General features: G+C 46.8%; 1 protein-coding gene across 1 annotated transcript in view; it reads left to right on the top strand.

Moving 5' to 3' along the window:
- Positions 1-11030, top strand: part of LOC125758860 (cytochrome P450 3A15-like) — an 11229-nt gene extending 199 nt beyond the window's left edge. Inside the window, exons 2-5 of the mRNA XM_049416545.1 lie at positions 1555-1646; positions 2886-3026; positions 8918-9080; positions 10712-11030. Coding sequence (XP_049272502.1) covers positions 1555-1646; positions 2886-3026; positions 8918-9080; positions 10712-10801 — 486 coding nt within the window. The 3' untranslated portion in view covers positions 10802-11030. The remainder of the gene's footprint in view (positions 1-1554; positions 1647-2885; positions 3027-8917; positions 9081-10711) is intronic.
- The last annotated feature ends 8334 nt before the right edge of the window (positions 11031-19364 follow it).

Raw genomic sequence — 19364 nt, 5'->3', positions numbered from 1 at the left:
CCTCGCCAATACCCGGAAAAAACGTCCAAGAAAAGGTGCGATAGAATTCGTCGATACCATTTCTTGCATCGTAATTTATTTTATTTCACTTATTTGAAAATACGCAACTATAACCGAGGTTCTATCATAGTGGATTTATATTAGTTGTGGTTTTTAAAGTTGCAAACACTAAAAAAAATTACCAAACGAAAACGATACTGCCTAATGCGACTTCTGAGCACAGCTTGGTGTTGGGGCAAGGCCAAATGTGTTTGAAGTGTTGGCTTTCCGCAGGACATCGACTATGCTCTAAATCATAATTTTAACACGAAAGTGTTTTATGCCGGGGTCCACCACGGCTCCACTGACGTATTTCCGTTACGGATATGACGTTGTAAAATATAAAGAATAACAGTGGGCAAAAAAAAACAGAAGAAAAAGTTCCATCACCGGGAATCGAACTTACGACCCCTCGCTCCGCAGCACGCAGCACGAAATGATTCGGCCACGGACGGCATGGTCTTCGCAATGCTAACGGCGAGCTATTTATATGCACTATTTGCCGGTGGCGGTACTCAGAGATCGGTGTTACAGTGTGTTTTCGTTATCACTAGCGAGATGGCGCGAAGGGCTCGTAGAGCGTTTAGCAGAGCGCGCTTTAAAAGTCGCTGCCGTTGCGACAAGCGCCCGCCTCTACAGGGCGCGGTCGCTCGTCCGTGCACTTATCTCGTGATCGCGGTGGTTCGTACGTCTTGCGTTGAGAGCACGAAAGTCACTTGGCTCACTGCAGCGGCCGCTTTTGCGAAAGGAGCGCGGTGCTCACGCAGAAATAAGGTTACAAATGTGACAGTTTCGCTCTCATCCTGTGTATGTTCGTTCCGTGCGTCCGTTCTGCTTGAGCAGTGCGTTGCAAGTTTCGAGCTGCTTGCCGTTCTTCGCGTGTCATTACAATTTGGTGCAGTAGCATTCATTCATTCGGCCTTGGGCGAAAGAATGCACAACAAACGCTCAACTACGTCTGTGAAGACACGTTTCACTTTCGTGTTATACCGATTCCTATGACAGAGAGATCAGCCATGTTTTTTTTGTGAAGTAGGGCAGCACCCACTACGCCATTATTCGTCTTTCTGCGGATAAGCGAGGTACCCACTACACATCTGTAAGGTAGTACGTGCACTTTGTTGATGCTGCATGTGGCTGATGACGTTGAATGAAGGAAAGAAGATGGCTTTTAAGAGCTCGTTTTTATTTGTTAGACACAATATTAATGGGAACTAACAGACAACAATGCCAAGGAAAGTATAGGGGATGTTATTTGTATTAATTAGGATATAAATGTGAAGAAAGTAAAGAGGACGGAAAGATAACTTGCCGCCTGCAGGGACCGAACTTGCGACCTTCGAATAACGCGTCCGATGCTGTACCACTGAGGTACGGCTGGTCATGACCAACGGCGTAGCTCAGTAGGACTGAGGGTGTCAAGTTTCGAGAGCACTTTTACTGAGGGTGTCAAGTTTCGAGAGAGCGTCCCGTAAGAAACGATTGTTTTTTTTCGTTATGTCGCTTTTCATGCAGGGCAAGTTGGACTTCGAGACTGTTATAAAAAGTCTGGATTACCTCGAGCAAGTAACCAAGGAGACATTGCGGCTCTACCCTCCGGGTCTTACGTAAGCTTGTCATTAACAATGCTACGAATTTTCTTCATAGCCACAACAGGACACAAATTATCTCTCTCTCTACAGGGAAGTTGTATGTAGACAAAATCAAAATTTGTCCGTCTATGCGCGCAAAAATTCCTAGCGCGCATATGCCACATAGAATTGGGCAAGCCCCACTACTCACTACAGGTCCACTCAAATGATGAAGTCGTCCGCGGGCAAAAGGCGTATGTCTCAAAGAAATTGCGCAAATTCCACTGCTCACCTCTGTGTCATTAAAGATGAAGACACGGGCGGCAAGCACCAATTAATGTATCTGGTCAGACGTAGCCAATAACTGAGAAAGGCTTTAATATGAACCGTCGGAATTGACCAGTGATAAACACTGGGGCCGCACGTATCAGCTTTGCGGGTTAACCATCTGTACCGAGCGCTCGGATGGTGATTTTTTTAAACGGTGGTGCTGCTAAGCTTCTCTGCAGACAATGCGTAGTCATCAGAAAACTATCATCGTCATGATCGGCCTTCTTCATCTTCTGCTCGCTCCCCGAACACGTGCACCCGGCTGCTATATTTCCTCTTCGTCCTCTTCTTCATCTTCGGCTTCGCTCCCAGAACACATGCGCATATTTGTACGGCGTGGGATGCAACAACCCTGATGGGCGAGAGAACGAGTACAGAGAGATAGAAAGAAAGAAAACGAAATTCTTGCCGAAAAAAAAAATTATCGGCGAGGCGCGATTCGAACCCGCGTACCCACGATTCGAAAGCGAGCGTCGTAACCACTCGGCTATCCAGGCACGCTAGCAGATCATAGCATAAGCTTGTATAGTATAGCATAGCAACGGTGTGGGTAAGGGAAGTTAGGGCGAGGAGGAGAGATGTGAGGGTGAGTGGGATAGATAGGAGGAGGGGAGAAAGAAAGGAAAAAAGAGAAATAAATACAGACAAAGACACATAGAAAAAACAGAGAGGTGAGAGAAAAAGAGAGACGAAGAAAGAGAGGGAAAACTACAGAGAAATAAAGATGCCGCACAGCTCCGCAATTTCTTCAGGCTTGCCACCGCTAGTGCGAAGCTGCCTTCATCTTTTTTTATCTTTTTTCTTTTGCATCCCTTCACTTCCCTGGTCGCGGTGAAAGAACACCACGATGCCGAGCGCTTGCTCATGGAGTGCGGCACACTCTCTGCGCATTATAGTGCCGGCGAAATGTGTACCTACACAAAGCCGCGCCTGCGCATTCTGCAGCTTCGTGACGAGACAAGCCAAGGATGACTTCGCCTACAAGGGCACACAGTTCAAGGCCGGGACGTGCTTCATGGTGCCGTTATACCAGATCCAGAGGGACCCACGCTTCTGGCCTGAACCTCTGCAGTTCAACCCTGGCAGGTGGGATAGTGTTTTTTTGTAATGCGAAGCATTTCTTAGCGAACTTCTGCGACTTTGAGCGTATCTATCTATCTATCTATCTATCTATCTATCTATCTATCTATCTATCTATCTATCTATCTATCTATCTATCGCTATCTATCTATCTATCATTATCTATCTATCTATCTATCTATCTATCTATCTATCTATCTATCTATCTATCTATCTATCTATCTATCTATCTATCTATCTATCTATCTATCTATCTATCTATCTATCTATCTATCTATCTATCTATCTATCTATCTATCTATCTATCTATCTATCTATCTATCTAGCCGCCTACGACTTTGTGCTCTGCTGGTCGCTTGGTTAATCGAATGTAAACCAAAATTGGTATGGCATAACATGACTGTATGACGAACATAAATGACAAGTCATAACATGAAAATCATGACACACATGTCTTGTACAGCATGATTTACATGCCACGCTCATGGTGCGCTGGCGGCCGTTTCGCTAGCTTGACGTATACACCAAAATTCGTATCTTGTGACGTCACTGTGTGACGAACATAAATGACACGAGTTAACATGAAAATCATGACACGCATGTCATGTACAGCATGACTTACGTGTCACGCTCATGGTGCGCTGGCGGCCGTTTTTTTCCTGCGCGAAGTAACTGAAACTCGCGCTTCCTAGTTGACTTGAGCTACAGCCGAAATGCACGGAATTATTTAGGATTTCAGCACATATGGCGGCGAGACCGTGTCGAGTTGTTAAGTTGTGTTTCGATAACAAATAAGCGCCGACCTGGTTCAGGGGTACTATGCAGGATGGCCCGAGTTTGGCGAAACTCGGAGTCTTTCAGAGCTCTGGCGACACCTCCTTTTGAACGAGCTAACAATAGGAAAAGGTAGATCCATTCCTCAGCGCGCACTGCATTCCATTGGTTACGATGGAACGCGGCGTCATGTCAAGGACGGTCGACAAACTTGGGTGGTGTCTTGAAACCAGAGGCATCTTCTTTCACTTGTTTGTCGTTCCACTGAGTGCAGAAGTGCACCCCTGGAAGAAAAGTGCCAGAAACTTTTACTAACGATACTTTTACCGGCACGGGCTGTTTAAGCTCATTTTCAAGCATTTAATGTCTGCACTAAGTATCCTTTAGAATAATCAGCACCGTGGCCTCTGAGATTAGCTCCGGCCGAGCACCTTACAACACCGCGGCCGGAGCTAATCGCCGAGACCACGTGTATAATCATCATGATTGGCCTGTTCATTCTAGCGCGTTGCTCAGCCAGCGCACGCCCTCTTCGTACTCCTCTTCATCATCTGCTCGCTCCCCGAGCACGTGCGCCCGGCTGATTAGCTCATTGGCTGGGCGGTATACCTAGCTAATTAAGTGAGAACATGCTATGAACAAGCTAATTAAGCCAGATCATGCTAAGACCGAGCTAATTAAGCCACGCCTTACTACGATCATGCGAATGAAACAGTGCAGAGCTAAGGTCGAGCTAAATAAGGCCATGCTAATTAACATGACAGTCATGAGTTGAACTGGGGCCTTCTCATAATCAACGAGTTTGTACCCGAGTTCGCGCGTCAATCAGTCTGATTGACAGACGCCCGCGGCGAAGATCGGGTCCGCCCACCGCGTTTGCTCTTGCCGAGGAGCAGTGCTCACGCCGCCACGCCAGCGAGAGGCACGATTCATCTATGAGATTAATCGCACAGACTATGCACACACGCACGAAGAACTAAAGGTTATATCATCACGTAACTACGATGTCTCGCATTCAATTTCACCGCGCTCCCAACGTACCACTCACAATCATGAAGCAAGCGCCCTTGTTGGCATTTGCGGCGAGAAATGTTACTATTTATTGTTTGTGGAGACATTGTTTCTAGCGATTCGTTGCTACAAAAAATCTTCAGACGTGTAATGTAAGTAGCAGTAATCTGTCCAATTATTTATCTGTGTTATTCGATAGAAGCGAAACGAGCTGCACGAGAGTGCCGTGTGTGCGCCCTTGTTGCCTTCGGGAGTGGAAATTTCCATGCTGCAGGTGGAAGGAAAGAACTTGCCCGAAAGAGAACGAACGCACACGAACGCACCTGTAGGAGGCGCGATGTTCAGTTGGTAAAAAAAATAGCGCGACCATCACGCTGACATCGTTGCACTGTTGAAATGTAGACTGAATGGCGGCGCTGACGCGTTCGCACGCGGCGTTTTCTTGAAAACCGCCGCAAATGCCGCGCATGCGTTTGTGACGCCATGTTCATTCTTGCAGCCGTTTTTATCAACGCTGCTGTCGCGCGCTCCGCACTGTCTTCCTGTCCTGACCGCTGTAGTGCGAGCTCGGAGCAAACTCGTGTTCCAGAGAAGCTCGGGCCATCCTACATAGCAACCCAGGTGCCTCTGTTTTATTGAATTCGAAAGTATTCGCCTCGACAGCTAAACCAATGTGGTTCACTATATGTCTGAACGTGTAGAGAGCTTTCAAAGACGATAGTCTTTAAAAGCTCTATACACCCCGGTGGCGGTCCGCCAACGCACGCGGAGGCTGTCGGTGGAGGCCGCGTTCTCATTACTGTGTATTAAGGCGAAAGCATTTAATGTCTCATACTCGCGGTGTCCGTCCGACCGCCGCCGTCCGTCCGTGCCCTGGAAGGTGCCAGCTGTGGCTTCTCCCCCTCACACTCTCTCAGCAATCACGTGATGGCACGGCGGCGCATAGCAACAGATGTGCGTTGCTCCTTCCAACGCGCGTTGCGTAACTGTTGCGCAACGCGGCGGCGGCGTCCATCGGCGGCATCCGTCGGCGGAGTCTAATGGCGCCACAGGCTTTCACCGAACACACCTTGGAATTTACAAAGTGTCCTTCAAATTTTAGGGGCGAAGCTCCTTAAGGCGGCACCCGTTCGTCCCTCGTAGTAGGGCGTAACCAGTCGTAACGCTAGTACCAGATCTTGACCTCCAAGGTGGTGCCGGTGGGAGATTTTTCCTGTGCGTGTTGAACAATAAAAAATCGCAGCGTGCGCGTTAACTAAAAGCCGAATTCTTCTGTCTCTCATTCCCCATTAGCAGCCATTGGCATGTTCAGTAGGAAACGTTAGTAGAAGTAGAAGTGTAAGTGTTAGCTAAAAGCCAACTTCTTCTGTGTCTCATTCCCATTAGCAGCCATTGTTTACCTCCAAGGTAGTGCCTGGTGAGATTTCTCCTGCGCGTGATTTAAACAATAAAAATTTGTTCAAAACGCCGTTGATTGATGAAATAAACCAACGAAAGACGCCAGATGTTTTCTAAAAGTGCAAAACGAAAGAACGCCAGATTTTCTAACAGCAAACGAAAAGACGCAGCTGCTTAACGAAAGAGCCAGGATGTTTTCTAAAGCAATGGTTTTCTAAACAATGAAAATTCACAGCGTACATGTAAAATTAAAAGGAGCTGCAAGTCGTCATAACTCACCGAACCTTTAGTAATAAACGCGCCCGATCTCACGTCGGTGATGATGTACTGGGCAGAATTCACGGAAGATTCACGGTTTACCGATGAACCTCCGCAGCTTCGCCCACTAATCATCATTCACTCCGTGGATATGCTGTGATTTTTTTAAATCCCTGGCATTTCCATAGCATGTGTTCCAAGGTAGCTCGTGCATCACAATCTCTGCATTGATCGGTCGCGTATATATCTGGATGTATAACATGTAGTAGTACCGGACTCTTATATGACTAGGTTTGCAACTAACTGTCGCCATTGGACAGACGGCGACTTGAGGAGTTTAGGGTGAGGTGGTGGGTAAACGCACCTCTGCAATTTATAATGTTTAGTAATGTTATTGAATGTAGTCATTCTCTCCTCCCGCACATCGGGAGACGAGGGATCCACGAGCTACGTAGTATGCTGCCTCGTTAGGGTTGACCTATCCCGTAGGGCCGTTTGTGTGGGCTGGGAACCATAGAATGTAGACACATCTGTCGTAATGCATTGTTTTGCCTGTTCTAAGAATACCAGTGCCCTCAGGGGAAATTCTGCCATTCGCAAAGTTTGCGTTCTGCCGTTTGTGAATCGCTGATTATATAATAGGCGTCAGTTTGTGCTATGGCGATAGCAATCTTTATAAAAACGGTACTGTCAAGTTTTCAGCTGAACAACTCGGCAGTTGGAATGGACATTACAATACAGTGAATAACAACTCATGACGTGTCTAAATCGGTTCAAATTGGTGCATTCCCTCTGAAATATGCCGCTGAATTGTGAGAACCTTTGAAAAATCCCATAATAATTGTAATTATTGCACTTATGCAGAAAGTTCATGTAATAATAAATTTGTTCGCGCTTTATTATCTAACAGGTCCAATCCACGTAAGCCCAATATCAGCCATTGGTGCACATTTGTGCATTTGTAAATTTCGCTATTTTGTTCTTTATTTTATTTGGCTACTGTCGAGCGAATGAGATATACACTTTTAATAAAAAAAAGAATATGTGTGACTCTTTTCGGGTAGTCCTGACTTGCCAGTTTTAAAGAGGAACGTTAACTCTCTTGTGGGTCACACGACTCTCAGAATAGAGTAGTGATGAGTACAATGATGAGTACAACAAGAGTTGACGTGCCTCTTTAAAGAGAGTCATACGTGGCAAGTCAGGAGTACCCAAAAGGAGTCACACATACTCTTTTTTTTTTCTCAGGGTGTATACAGCACCGCAGCTACACATTTATTTATGTTCCACAGCACAAAAAATAGAAAACGAACCACTAAGATATTTAAACAGGTACACAAATCGAATAGGAAACTGGAACAGATATAAAGAATATAAGGAATGTAAAGCTTTGTGCGATTGAAGATAAAATAAATGAAATGAAATGAAATATAATATGAAAATGAAAAGATCACTGGCAACACTTCACTTTGCCTGCAACGTTCACAAGCCCGCGTTTCTGTCCACAGTTGAATTCACTGTACACATGATAACACGTGAAATTCATATATAAATAGTTTTTCTTGGAAATATAACGTTATGAAACATAACTTTTATGAAAGTTTCGCGCATCGAATAAAAATTGTGCTTCCTACAGTTATTAGAATTTTGCTTTATAATTGCTTATATTCTTTCTTCTTATTATTATTTTCTTCCCTATGTTCCGGAACATTTTAGTCTCACTCCCCATCCCTATACAAAGTAGCACGCCAGCGGTTATATACACGCCGGGAAAAAACCTCTGTTTTTCTAATAAAGAGTCTCTCTTTCTCTCTGTCTCCCAAATGAAGCAAATTTCATTCGCATCGACCCTGTGGCTGTCCGCGAAAACGATGCCGACTTTTTACGTGTCTTGAGTAGGCAGACCGGGTGTTCGCCCCAAACTGTGCTTTAGCTATCCTATAAGAGGGGCTAGTCATTCTGTTGACGTGTTTTTATGCGAAGCTTTTATAATTCACAGATCTAAGTGGCGACGACGTAGGCGCAAAACCCGGTGCCGGCGCGCGTACAGAAACGAGGGCCTCGAAGGTACACCGGTCACATGCGTATCTACATGCTCCGTTTTCGAATACTGCAGCCGTTTTTGAATCTGATCTTTTACAGAGGTGACGTTCACACATACGACTAGCGCCGGTCGCGCGACCAGGTTAGTCGCAAAGCGACTGCTTTTTCTCAGTCGCGAGACTGCATTAGCAAACCTCTAAATCAATCACATGCGTCAGAAATGGACGTCAGCTTATTTTACAGGGCAATGCGAGGAGACGCGTCTTCAGTGCGGCGACGGGTATAAGACGCACGTAGGTGTGAACATACGTCACCTTGAGTCACTTTTTGGTCGCCAGGCGTGAATAGTCGCGTGACCGGTGCTAGTCGCAGGCGCGAATGAGCCTCAAGTGTTTCGGTGCATGCTCTTCCAGGTTTGCCCCCGAAAACGACGCTGAGCTGATAAAGGCTGCGTATATGCCTTTCGGCGTGGGGCCGCGAAACTGCGTCGGCAAAAGCATGGCCATGCTAAAGCTGAAACTGGCGATGGCAAAGCTGGTGCTCAAGTACCGCCTGGAGCTTGGCCCTTCGCAAATGGTAAGACGCAAAATGCCTGCAATAAGACGGAAAGGCGGGCTAGTTGGTTTGGCTGCATAGTAGAAAATTTGCGCCGAGGACACAGCGAAAAAACGTACACAAGGACTAGCGCAGACTAACAACTGAACTTTATTCCATAAGAAAGCACATCTATACATTCCCGATAACCACCTCATAATCACTGCGCATGACCAACACGGCACAGCATATCCCTTTGCATAAAAACGATAAAACAAAAGAACCGATGCACTGTCACATCTTGCTTGGCAAGTTAATTTCGTCTTCATTCAATGCAGATGGACAAATGACTAACACAGGCGTCTTCAAGTCTGGAGATATGCCAAGCTTCTACAGCCTCGCTTGTTGTGTAAACAGTTCAGGGGAGTCTCAAACCACCCGCCCTGATTACTCTAGTGATTCTTACTGACCTGGCCCTTACGTGCTCGAATGATCGCTTGAATCGCCGTTGTGCCCCCGTTTACTGAATGGAATCAGTTTTAATACCGACACTTGTTTTCGTAATTAAGTACACGTAGAGCGTTCTTAGTTCATTGTCCTGTTTGGTCTTATTATTTTGCGCAAGCATTGCCTTACAGGAATTGGTCCTATAACAGCCGAGTCTAATTTTTACTGCCTAGTCTTTCGGTGTTTACCGTTATTATACATGCAGCAGCAACTAAGCAGATGAAGAAATAGCACGTATTATTTAAAATAAAAATGAAATATTTCAGTTCATACCGCACGTGTCCATAGCGCCCTTCCGCATAGCGCAATTGTAATGAGCTAAATAATTCCACAGTCGATTAAGCCAAGGAAAGCGTAAGGAACATTGCTTGTTCTCTTTTACCGTAGTGTAGCAGTTTTCACATAAAATGAAACGAATTAAAGTGGACCAAAAACACACCTTTTGCCGTTGGTGGGGTCCGAACCCACAACCTTCTAATTACGCCTCCGAAGCTCTACCAGTTGAGCTACGACAGTGGTTGTTGCCCCGTCCACTTCGTTCCCATGAGTTACGCGCGTCGTGTCGGCATCCAAAATAATGTGACGTCATCACAGGACGTCTTCGCTTGGTGAAAAGTGGGCCGATCCCGGAGGCATGGCAGCACGACGCGAGTTGCAGAAAGCTTCAGGGGGTGGGCGGTGAGATGAATACTATCGAATGAGAAGAAAAAAGATGGCTTTTCGCCTTCGAGTCGTGTTACGCGAATTCGTGAGAGGATGTGTGAATGTTTGTTGACGCATGGATGCATCGAAACGAAATATACATGGAACCTTAGCCGTACACAGCTTCGCCATAAAATGAAACTGCTTCATCAGCAACGCTAAGAATATCTTTCGACAGCATGGCTGTAGTCTCCAGGATCTCAACAGCACATGCAGAGAAAGGCGCCTGTGCGATCTTGGAGGTGACTGGTAGACGCGTGTCGGCATGTACGACCGTCATAAATGCGGCGTGCAACACTTGCATCTCGGAGGCCGATGTATGATGCTACAGAATATTGGTCAAAGTTGCACTGCGGACAAACAATGCTAAAATATTACTATCAATTACTATCTGCTTGAACTGAGAGAGACGCTGTGACAATGTTCTGACAATTCTACCCTCTTTCTTTTTGGTTTGCTTACAGGGTCAAATGGACATCAATTCACGTGCGATGGTGTCGACACCTGCGAGAGGACCGTGGATCATCATTCGTCACATCAGTAACCGCCTATAGTAATGTTTAATCATGAACGTTTACGAACTAGCCCAACTCGCGATGTGGTTGCCTGTTGCAACGTCCGTGTCTGAAACTTTCGCAGCGAACATGTCATCCACACTCCAAGGGCACGTATACCTACAGGCGGTGACACACGAATTGGCGATCATGAAATGGCGCTGGCCCTACCATTTTGACGCTTCGCTGTAAAGCAATCTTCCCTATCGCTGTGAACGGCCGTATGCTTACCGCAAGGTCACCGGCGTAGCCAGGGGGGAGGGTTTACCACCTTTCCTCCCCCCCTGGCTATGCCAGTTTCGGGCAGAGCCCGAAATTTGTCAATTTTGCGTGTGTATATTGGTGGGACACGGCCGCGTCTGAGCCTTAGCAGTCTGTCCATGGCAAGGTCCTGCTGGGCCTTGCTATGCCATCGGCGTCCACGCCCAGCCCCGGTCATGGCCTGCAGCGTCCGGGCAGTGCCCAGCCCCGAGCACCAACCAAAGCATGCGCCACGAACCACACGCGCACCTCGTCGTCATCTGTTTCTTCTCAGCAGCGTCCCGCTGGTTGCATTCCCATTCATGAGTACGTCCCATTGATGAGTAATAAATTATATCCTCGTTACTTACCACTCGTAAGAGCATCCTAAGCATCGTTTCGTTGTTTTAAATGACGAAGGTGTATTTGATTGGAGTAAGAATATAGATAGCATCGCACTTGTGACAGAGCATCGATCAGTTCGACCACTATTCGAGTTTTAACGAGGTTTCATTACAACCACCTTCATCGTCATCGTCATCACGATCATCATCTTATTCTTCGCGTATGCCACGGTGGGGTACTAGTAGCAGAGGATTTCATAAATGTAGAGAAAGAGAACAACACGAGTAACTTTAGATTTTCCGTCCACCCAATTCTGAGCTATACGCATTTTCGTACCTTTGTAATACACACTTGCGTACTAACTGCAATGCCAGTCATTGAAGCGATGTGATGGAAGCGGCTTTGCTTTCGCCCTACGCAATATAAGACAGATCCCCATTAAAATATTACATCATATGTAGGTCACTGCAAATGCAAAACGTCAGAGTTTCGCCGCAAGGCGGAAACAATGAATGCGACAGTGACAAATTAGAATTTTATACGAAGTAAGGTTAGTAACTCGTTGAGGAAAGCGGCCGCTGCAGCGATCGAAGTGACCTTTTGTGTTTTCTATAACTTGAACGCAAGATCTGCGATGAGAGTACAAGACGTACAAAGATATGACCCGTATGCTGACCTCCGCTACAGGTACGGCGCGTGCGACCGCGGGCGACCACGCCCGATCGGTCAAAGTACGCATTCCCTGCCGGAGCCACGCAACCACCCTTCTGACTCCTTCTCCACGGGCCTTTCGCGCGACAAAAGCCGGCCGGCAGGTTTCCTCTCTGCATGAGCAGCGATCGTCGGCTGCCCTCACACGCTTTCACTCGCACATAAAACATACGACATGACGGGAGACGTTATCGATTTGGACTTAATACGGAACATCACGGCGACGGCAAGAATGATCATCGAGTGTCCACATAATTGCTATCGCAACAATAAATTGCGGCAGATCCAACGCACCCTGCTCTAATCTAAGTACAGCGAAGCTTATCATATCTGGGCGTCGTTTCGAAATCCAGTGCTCAGATGCACACGGCCCTACAATAAGCACACATGTTTTCCTGGGCTCCATCCACCCTCCTTTTTGGTAACGCCGTCTGATGTGCACGAGGTCGACGATCATTTATGAACGACCGCGCCTCAGAGGCGCTCCTTAAATACGCAACGACCGGAAGTGAAAAGCGCAAGTGAACGTGACACCGGTAGTCAATAAATGAAAGACACCAAGACTTGTGCGTGGCGCATTCGGGTGGTCGTTTGAGAGCGTTCTGACTGTGTTCGAAGACGGTGAATTCAACAGATTGAAGCTCTGCAACGAGAACAAGCAGGTATGCAAGTCATGATCCCCGTTCCTGATCATGTATTGGCCAGCTAATTTTAGTAGTAACGCTTAGTTGCTCTTTTACATCAATATTTCAGAGCCTCCGGAGCGCTCTGAAACAACCACCCGAATGCACCATTAAAAGCAGCGGCCCGCACCAGCACTAAAGGTCAATAAAACCTGGGGATGTTCACAATGAAAGCTTTGATTTAAAATATGTCCAACAGTTACACGAATTAATAAGAACAAACCAAAAATTCTGTAGGGTAAAGTGAGGCGAAAGAAAAAAGGTGCATGATGTTTTGACGTACACTCGCATGCTGAAACCGGCACACATTTCTGTGTGGATGCTGAACGCACGCAGTTCTCAGTTTTCCAGTGCACCGCGGACAAACATAAACATAGTTGGTAGAAAGGAAGCGTAAGGTGTGATTATTTACGTGGCTGCGGCTGATGATTTTACCATCGTAGAGACCTCAACCTTTGTAATTCATAGAGCTTGCTACAAAATTTCTTAAGCAGGAACTCCGGCGCTATTTACAAGAACGACAACTATATAATATGACGTCGTTCATGGATGAGGATAGCATAAAGAAATGAGGGAGGCTGCCCGAAAAGTGGTCCCATTTAACTACCCTACGCTGAGGCGTGAAGAAGGAAGGATAGAAAGACGAGAGGCGTTAAGATGTGCCAAGCGCTCAAGAAGCGCAAAGATGTCTTCACTGCCGGGCGGACTGACCAGCGATGGGAACCGCACTCGAATGGCACCTGCATGGACAGCGAAAGATCGTGAAGTCTTCGCAATGCGCTGAAGTTGGTGCTATCGGGTGCACATAAATGGCAGAAGTCTGTGGAGTGGCACCGGAATATATTCCGAAATAGCTACCGTGTGGAGCAAACCATGGATTTTCGAAAACTGAGTACCGTTGTCATGACTTTCTTTTCAGGCGAAGTGCCTTATCAGATGAAATACCTGCAAAACGCGGCCTGCGGTACAAAACTTCACGTTACCTTAATAAAAAATTATTCTCATAAAGCTGGCCCTCCTGTCTATAAAAAAATTAGAGATAATCAAGGATATTTAAGATGCCTCTTTCTAGCATTTGCCGCTAATTTGCGTATGGAATTTTTGTTTTCGTGCACACAGTTACGCCCCCAAATATGCTTTTGTACTTTGAGCTTTTGAGGCTCTTGTTATAATGGCATATATAAAATATGTCGCAGTTCCAAATTCAAAGTTCCCATGATTTGAATCGAATACTTTTTCTTGATCATACGATAGACATATACAAATGCAGATTTTGGCCCACGTACTATACAACTGTAGAACTCGATATATCGTATTTATTCCTTACCACTGAAACGTAATCTGCTACTGTGAGCGAAAATTTATTCAAATATACAATTTGCTTTACTTTTACACTTTTTTTTGTTTCCTTGTGTTCATTACCATGTTACCTGCTTTAATTTATTTGCTCGCCTTTGTCCTGTTTATGCTAATTTGCCATTTTCACTACACCTGAAGCCCTTCCATAGGATTTCAGTATATGTAAATAAGTGATAAATAAATTAACGCTGTTGACACAATATTGAACTGATATAGCGACAGCGCGGGTCTTCAAATGCGCATGCCTCATTGTAATGTTTAGTCATTTTTGCCTCCACTGTTTGGGCATTTTGTGACTGTGTTCAACTAACAGCTGACCGACCGACCGACTAGCTGAGATGTAGAGAAAGTATATTTTTTAGCCGGTAATAATGAGTTCTCAGTTTAGGACCTGACTCAATGAATTCCGTGGATGAATTCAGCCAGGTGTCTAAACTCAGCCAAAGGGGCAAAGGAACACCGTAGCGGATCCTACAAGAGGGAAGGGGCTCGTGTCCGGAGGCCCTAACTCGCCTCGTTCCCACCTCTCTCCCGCAGGTTTGCTCCCGACGCCCCATGCTTTCGGAAAAGTACACAGAACTAGATTGTTAGCATAAATGTCGCATCTAACTGTGAGACCACCAGTGTGTTTATATACGTCATAGAACCATACTTCACTCAGAAGTTCTTCCTTTGTATTTCTGGTTGGTAGATCATTCAGATAACCTTCGAAAGGTGTTGCTTGACACCGTTGATCTGGAAGTTAATGTTTGTCAAAGCACGAAATGCGCGTCACTAGAGGAGTGGTGTGATAACGCGTCAACGTGAATCAGCTTTTTTGGTTGTGCTTAAAGAAGCGCTGCCACTTGCTGCTGATACCAGCGTGGACTGTAATAACAAACGAGAAGTTACGGCCTCAGTACATGCTTCATCGATAAATAAGGAGAGTGAAGCAAGTACAAGATTACTGAACACATCGTAAGACACCAAAAAGACCGGTCAACCAAACTCAATATCTTAGTGTCAAATTCAACTAGTAAAAAGCTCACAGGGTCCCTTATTCATTCGCCTGCGATGTCTCGAAGGCGAAAGCCATCTTGTTTTTCTTCTCAGTCGATGCACTGATCCTTCCCCGCCCCCTGCGAAAGCTTTTTGCACCTCACTTGGTTTTGCACTGCCTCCGTGATCGGCCCACCTTTGACCAAGCGACGGTGTCATGTGATAAGGTCATTGTGTGACGTCATAGTGACGTCACAAATTCCGGCGATTCGTTACGTCATAATGACCTCACGTGGTGATGTCATCATGTGATTATGATTTTTCGCGTCACTGATGTCGATGCCGACGGTCAATTTTCGCGTTTTATGACGGATCTAAAGCTCTCGCCTTAAAATAAGATTGTGGGAGTTTTGAGCCCCGCAGAAATGGACGACGTGCTACTTCACTGCACCACAGCTTCGGTCATATACGCTGGGCGGCTTAGGAAGATGCGAAACGAAACTTGGTTCACTTGAATTCGCAAGAGCAATATAAATATATATCTTGAGAGAGCGCATGCTTGGCATGTTGGTAATCCATGTTTCACTTTTTCAGCGCACAAATGGACAAGACGAAAAGCGACAAGCAGCGCTGTGCACGCGTCGCTTTTCGTCCTTGTTCATTTGTGCGCTCAAAAAGTGAAACATAAATATATATGTTACTCAATATGGGCTTTCCTTTAAATGGAAAGTAGTGAAGAACCTTATATAATAAAGAGGAGAGAGAAAAGGATTTAAAGAAAGGCAGGAGGTTAATCAGGGCAGAGCCCGGTAGGCTACCCTGCACTGGGGAAGGGGGAGAGGGGCAAGGAAAGATATAGAGGAGGAAAGGAAAGTCACTGTTGCAGCCGACATGACAGTTCCGCGTTTGATATCACAGACGGTGAATAAGTCCGGTATCCTTAAGAAAACGCAGCAGCGCTGTCGTTGCCTTTCGGAACTGCGATGGGCAGTCCCATGGTCCCAATATCATATTTAGAGCAGTACAGAGGCGAAGCCTCTCGTTTGCGTAAGTCGGGCAGTAACACTAGAGGTGCCCAATAGTTTCATTTTCAGCACGGTTGTTGCACTCGGCGCTATCGGCCATGTCGATCTTAAATGAGTCGATCTTAAATGGCTTCGGTGAATGCTTGCTACACCCAGAGACGCAGACTGTATCTTCCTCCCGAGAAAAACCAGGTTGCAGCCGCAGTCGTAGAGGTGAGCGTAGAGAATACAATCGATGGTATGGGAATTCTGATGTTTGCCACTTCTGCAGTGTTATGCTCTGCGCCAGTTTACTTAAATGTCGAGCCGCGTCAATCCTTGATAAAGATATAGAAACAAGGTTTGTTTCTGCGTGTGCTTTTCTGGCAGCTTCATCGGCGAGGTCGTTGCCGAAGATACCGCAATTACTTGGCAACCACTGAAACACGGCGCTGTGTCCTTATTCAATCGCATAAGGCAACATTTCTCGTATCTCCGACACAGGTTGTTCATAGGATCCGCGACGAAGTGTTGACGAAAGACGTTGTAGAGCCGCCTTTGAGTCGCAGAATACTGCCCATGGATAAGCGGTTGTTGGTTGATATAGTCGACGGCACCTCGCGGGCAACAAGCTTTGAACCAGTCGATGTGCTCACGTGACAAAGCTTGTAAGTGAGATTGATGCGTCGTGATGGGATGACGGTGGCGCTGGTGGAACTGGTCTGTGTGGTAGAGCCATGTGTGTAGACATGAATTCTGTCAGTATAGAAAGTGTGGAAACAGTTTAGAGCTGCTTGCTTCAAGACCAAGGTAGAAAGGTGAGAGCTGACGAAGTTGGAAAAAGACGCCTGTGGTCTTCGTTTTGTCAGGCACGGCAGATGAATTGACACCATTCCTGAAATGTGTAGAATACGCGCTCTCAGCGCATTGATTATGACGTACGCCGTGACCGGATGGTCTCAAGCCAATATAGCTGTTCCGGCTATTGAGGTGCTTCGCGGTAGGCCGAGGCAAACGCGTAGAGCCTGCGCTTGCACGCTCTGGGATGGTCGTATATTCGACATGCAAGGTTTAGAAAGCACGGGAGAGCTTAAGAGCAATAATCCAATAAAACGTGCTTGGTATAGCTGTAGCATGGAACCCAATGGTGGCCCCATCTTTTTTCCGGCGATGAATTTCAGTACGTGGACAACAGACGCAAGTTTAGTTTTAAAGTGAGAAACATGAGGGCTCCAGGAGAGGTCTCGGTCCGCAAAGACACCTAAAAAACGATGTCATCGCTTGTAAGAGATAGACTGGCCATTAACGCATATTGGGTAACTGGTCATCGCTTTTCGCGTAAAGGCCACCAGCGCACATATTTCTGTCGAGATTGCTAGGCCTTGCATGCGAAGATAGCCAGGTGGTTGTGACTCTGCCTTCTGTAGCCTTGTACGAACCAGCATGCGTGTCACTGCTGGGGCCACCGTCGCTGGGGCCCAGACGCAGATGTTATCAGCTTACATCGAGACACTGACTGTTTCCGGTAGCGCTTCCGTGAGGCCAAGTAGGGCAAAGTTGAATAGGACCAGGCTTAAAACGCCGCCTTGCGGGACGCCGCGGCAAATCGCCACGGATGGTCGGAGGTTGGACCATCTTCAGTACCTAAAAGAATTACCTTCATGTCAGGTAACTTCGAATCCATCGAAGTATTCGCCTTCCAAGTTCAATTAATAGAAGCGTGTCTAATATAGCTAGATCGGAAACGCTCTCATGAGCACCTTTGGGCGCGCCTGTACCTGGGCACGCCTGTACCTTCTTTCAGCACGTCGACGTAACGCAGGAAGCCTTTCTAATTCAATATCAGCCTCCGTACGCTTCGGTGAATGTGTGAAACAACGCGTACAATCTTGCATTGCATCTGCACTTATAACCTGCGCGAGCAATCATTCTTGCACGTGTCTGCCACTATAGATCTTCAAAAAGCGACCAGTCAGTTTGTCGAGTGACCACAGAGGACGAAGCCTCTAGACCATCTATTATCACATAGGTCGGAATATGACCTCAAGCTACCATTGCTTTCAATATCAGTGAACCGCCGCCCGTTTGAACTTAGGGGACACGACACCAGTGTCAAATCGAGGGAGCTGCTATACGTCGTCCCTCCCAGAAATGTCGGGCTGCCACCACTCAGGGGGCACAGGTTGTGGTCTGACGCAATGGATATGATTTAACGGCCCTATTAATTTGTCTTCGAGCTTCCCCATATTGGATGATGGGCATTGAAGTCACCTGTTATAATATAAGGACCTGGTAGAGCTGCCATAATGTCGATTAGTCTATTAGGATCAAGTTGAATTGTAGGGGATATATAGACGCCAATAGGTGTAAAAGATAACACCTTCTTCACAGTAATACACATGTACCCGTTCTCATTGTCTGGGAGTATTGGCCTCGAGGCCCACCACTGGAAACGCCGGCGCCACCGTCGGCGTGGACGTGCTTGGCAGGATCACGTTGCCTCAGCGGCCGCGTCGCTGCTTGTGGAGCACTGCCGCGTGCTTTGAAAACGAGTTGCAAGTCCCACGTGCGCTGCGGTCTGTGCAAATTCGGAAGTTTTCTCTCATTTTCTACTCATTTGAAACCATTGTAATAGAGTGACTGCCTCCGAAGGCGACGAACATGGGGCTCTCTCTACTGCTCGGTGCCGCAGTGCCGCGCTTACGCAACGGAGCCCAGTGTCAGCCTGCACCGGTAACCGCGGGACAAGAAACTGCGTGAAGCATGGGTTGTAAAGCTAAGAACCGGCTAGTAGCCATCGGCTACGAGTCTTGTGTGCAACAAGCACTTCCGCGACGAAGACTTTCGTTACTGCGTCAGGCCTGCGATGTTCGGTGAGTAGCAGACAGCGCGCACTGAGACGATGGCTCGCGCGCGCTTCCCGCCGGCAAATGATGCTTCTCTGCCACAGGATGGAAAAGGCGCTACCTTTTACCACGTGCGATGCCATCTCAGAACCCTCCGTGCGACCTCTTGATCGTCGGCCCCGTGCTGAGCGTCCACAAAATCGGCTGCAGATGCGCAAGTCATTGTTTAGATACGTTGAATAAAAAAAAAAAAACGCACAGGGTCCCTTATGCATTCGCTAAAGATGACTAGAAGGCGAGAGCCATCTTCTTCTTGTCAGTCGATGTATTGATCTCCCGCGCCCCTTTCCAAAAGCGTTCTGCAACTAACGCGTTTTGCACGGCCTCCATTGACCCC

Source organism: Rhipicephalus sanguineus, chromosome 6, assembly GCF_013339695.2.
Source record: "Rhipicephalus sanguineus isolate Rsan-2018 chromosome 6, BIME_Rsan_1.4, whole genome shotgun sequence".
Lineage (NCBI taxonomy): Eukaryota > Metazoa > Arthropoda > Arachnida > Ixodida > Ixodidae > Rhipicephalus > Rhipicephalus sanguineus.
This window is presented reverse-complemented; position numbering and strand designations above follow the sequence as displayed.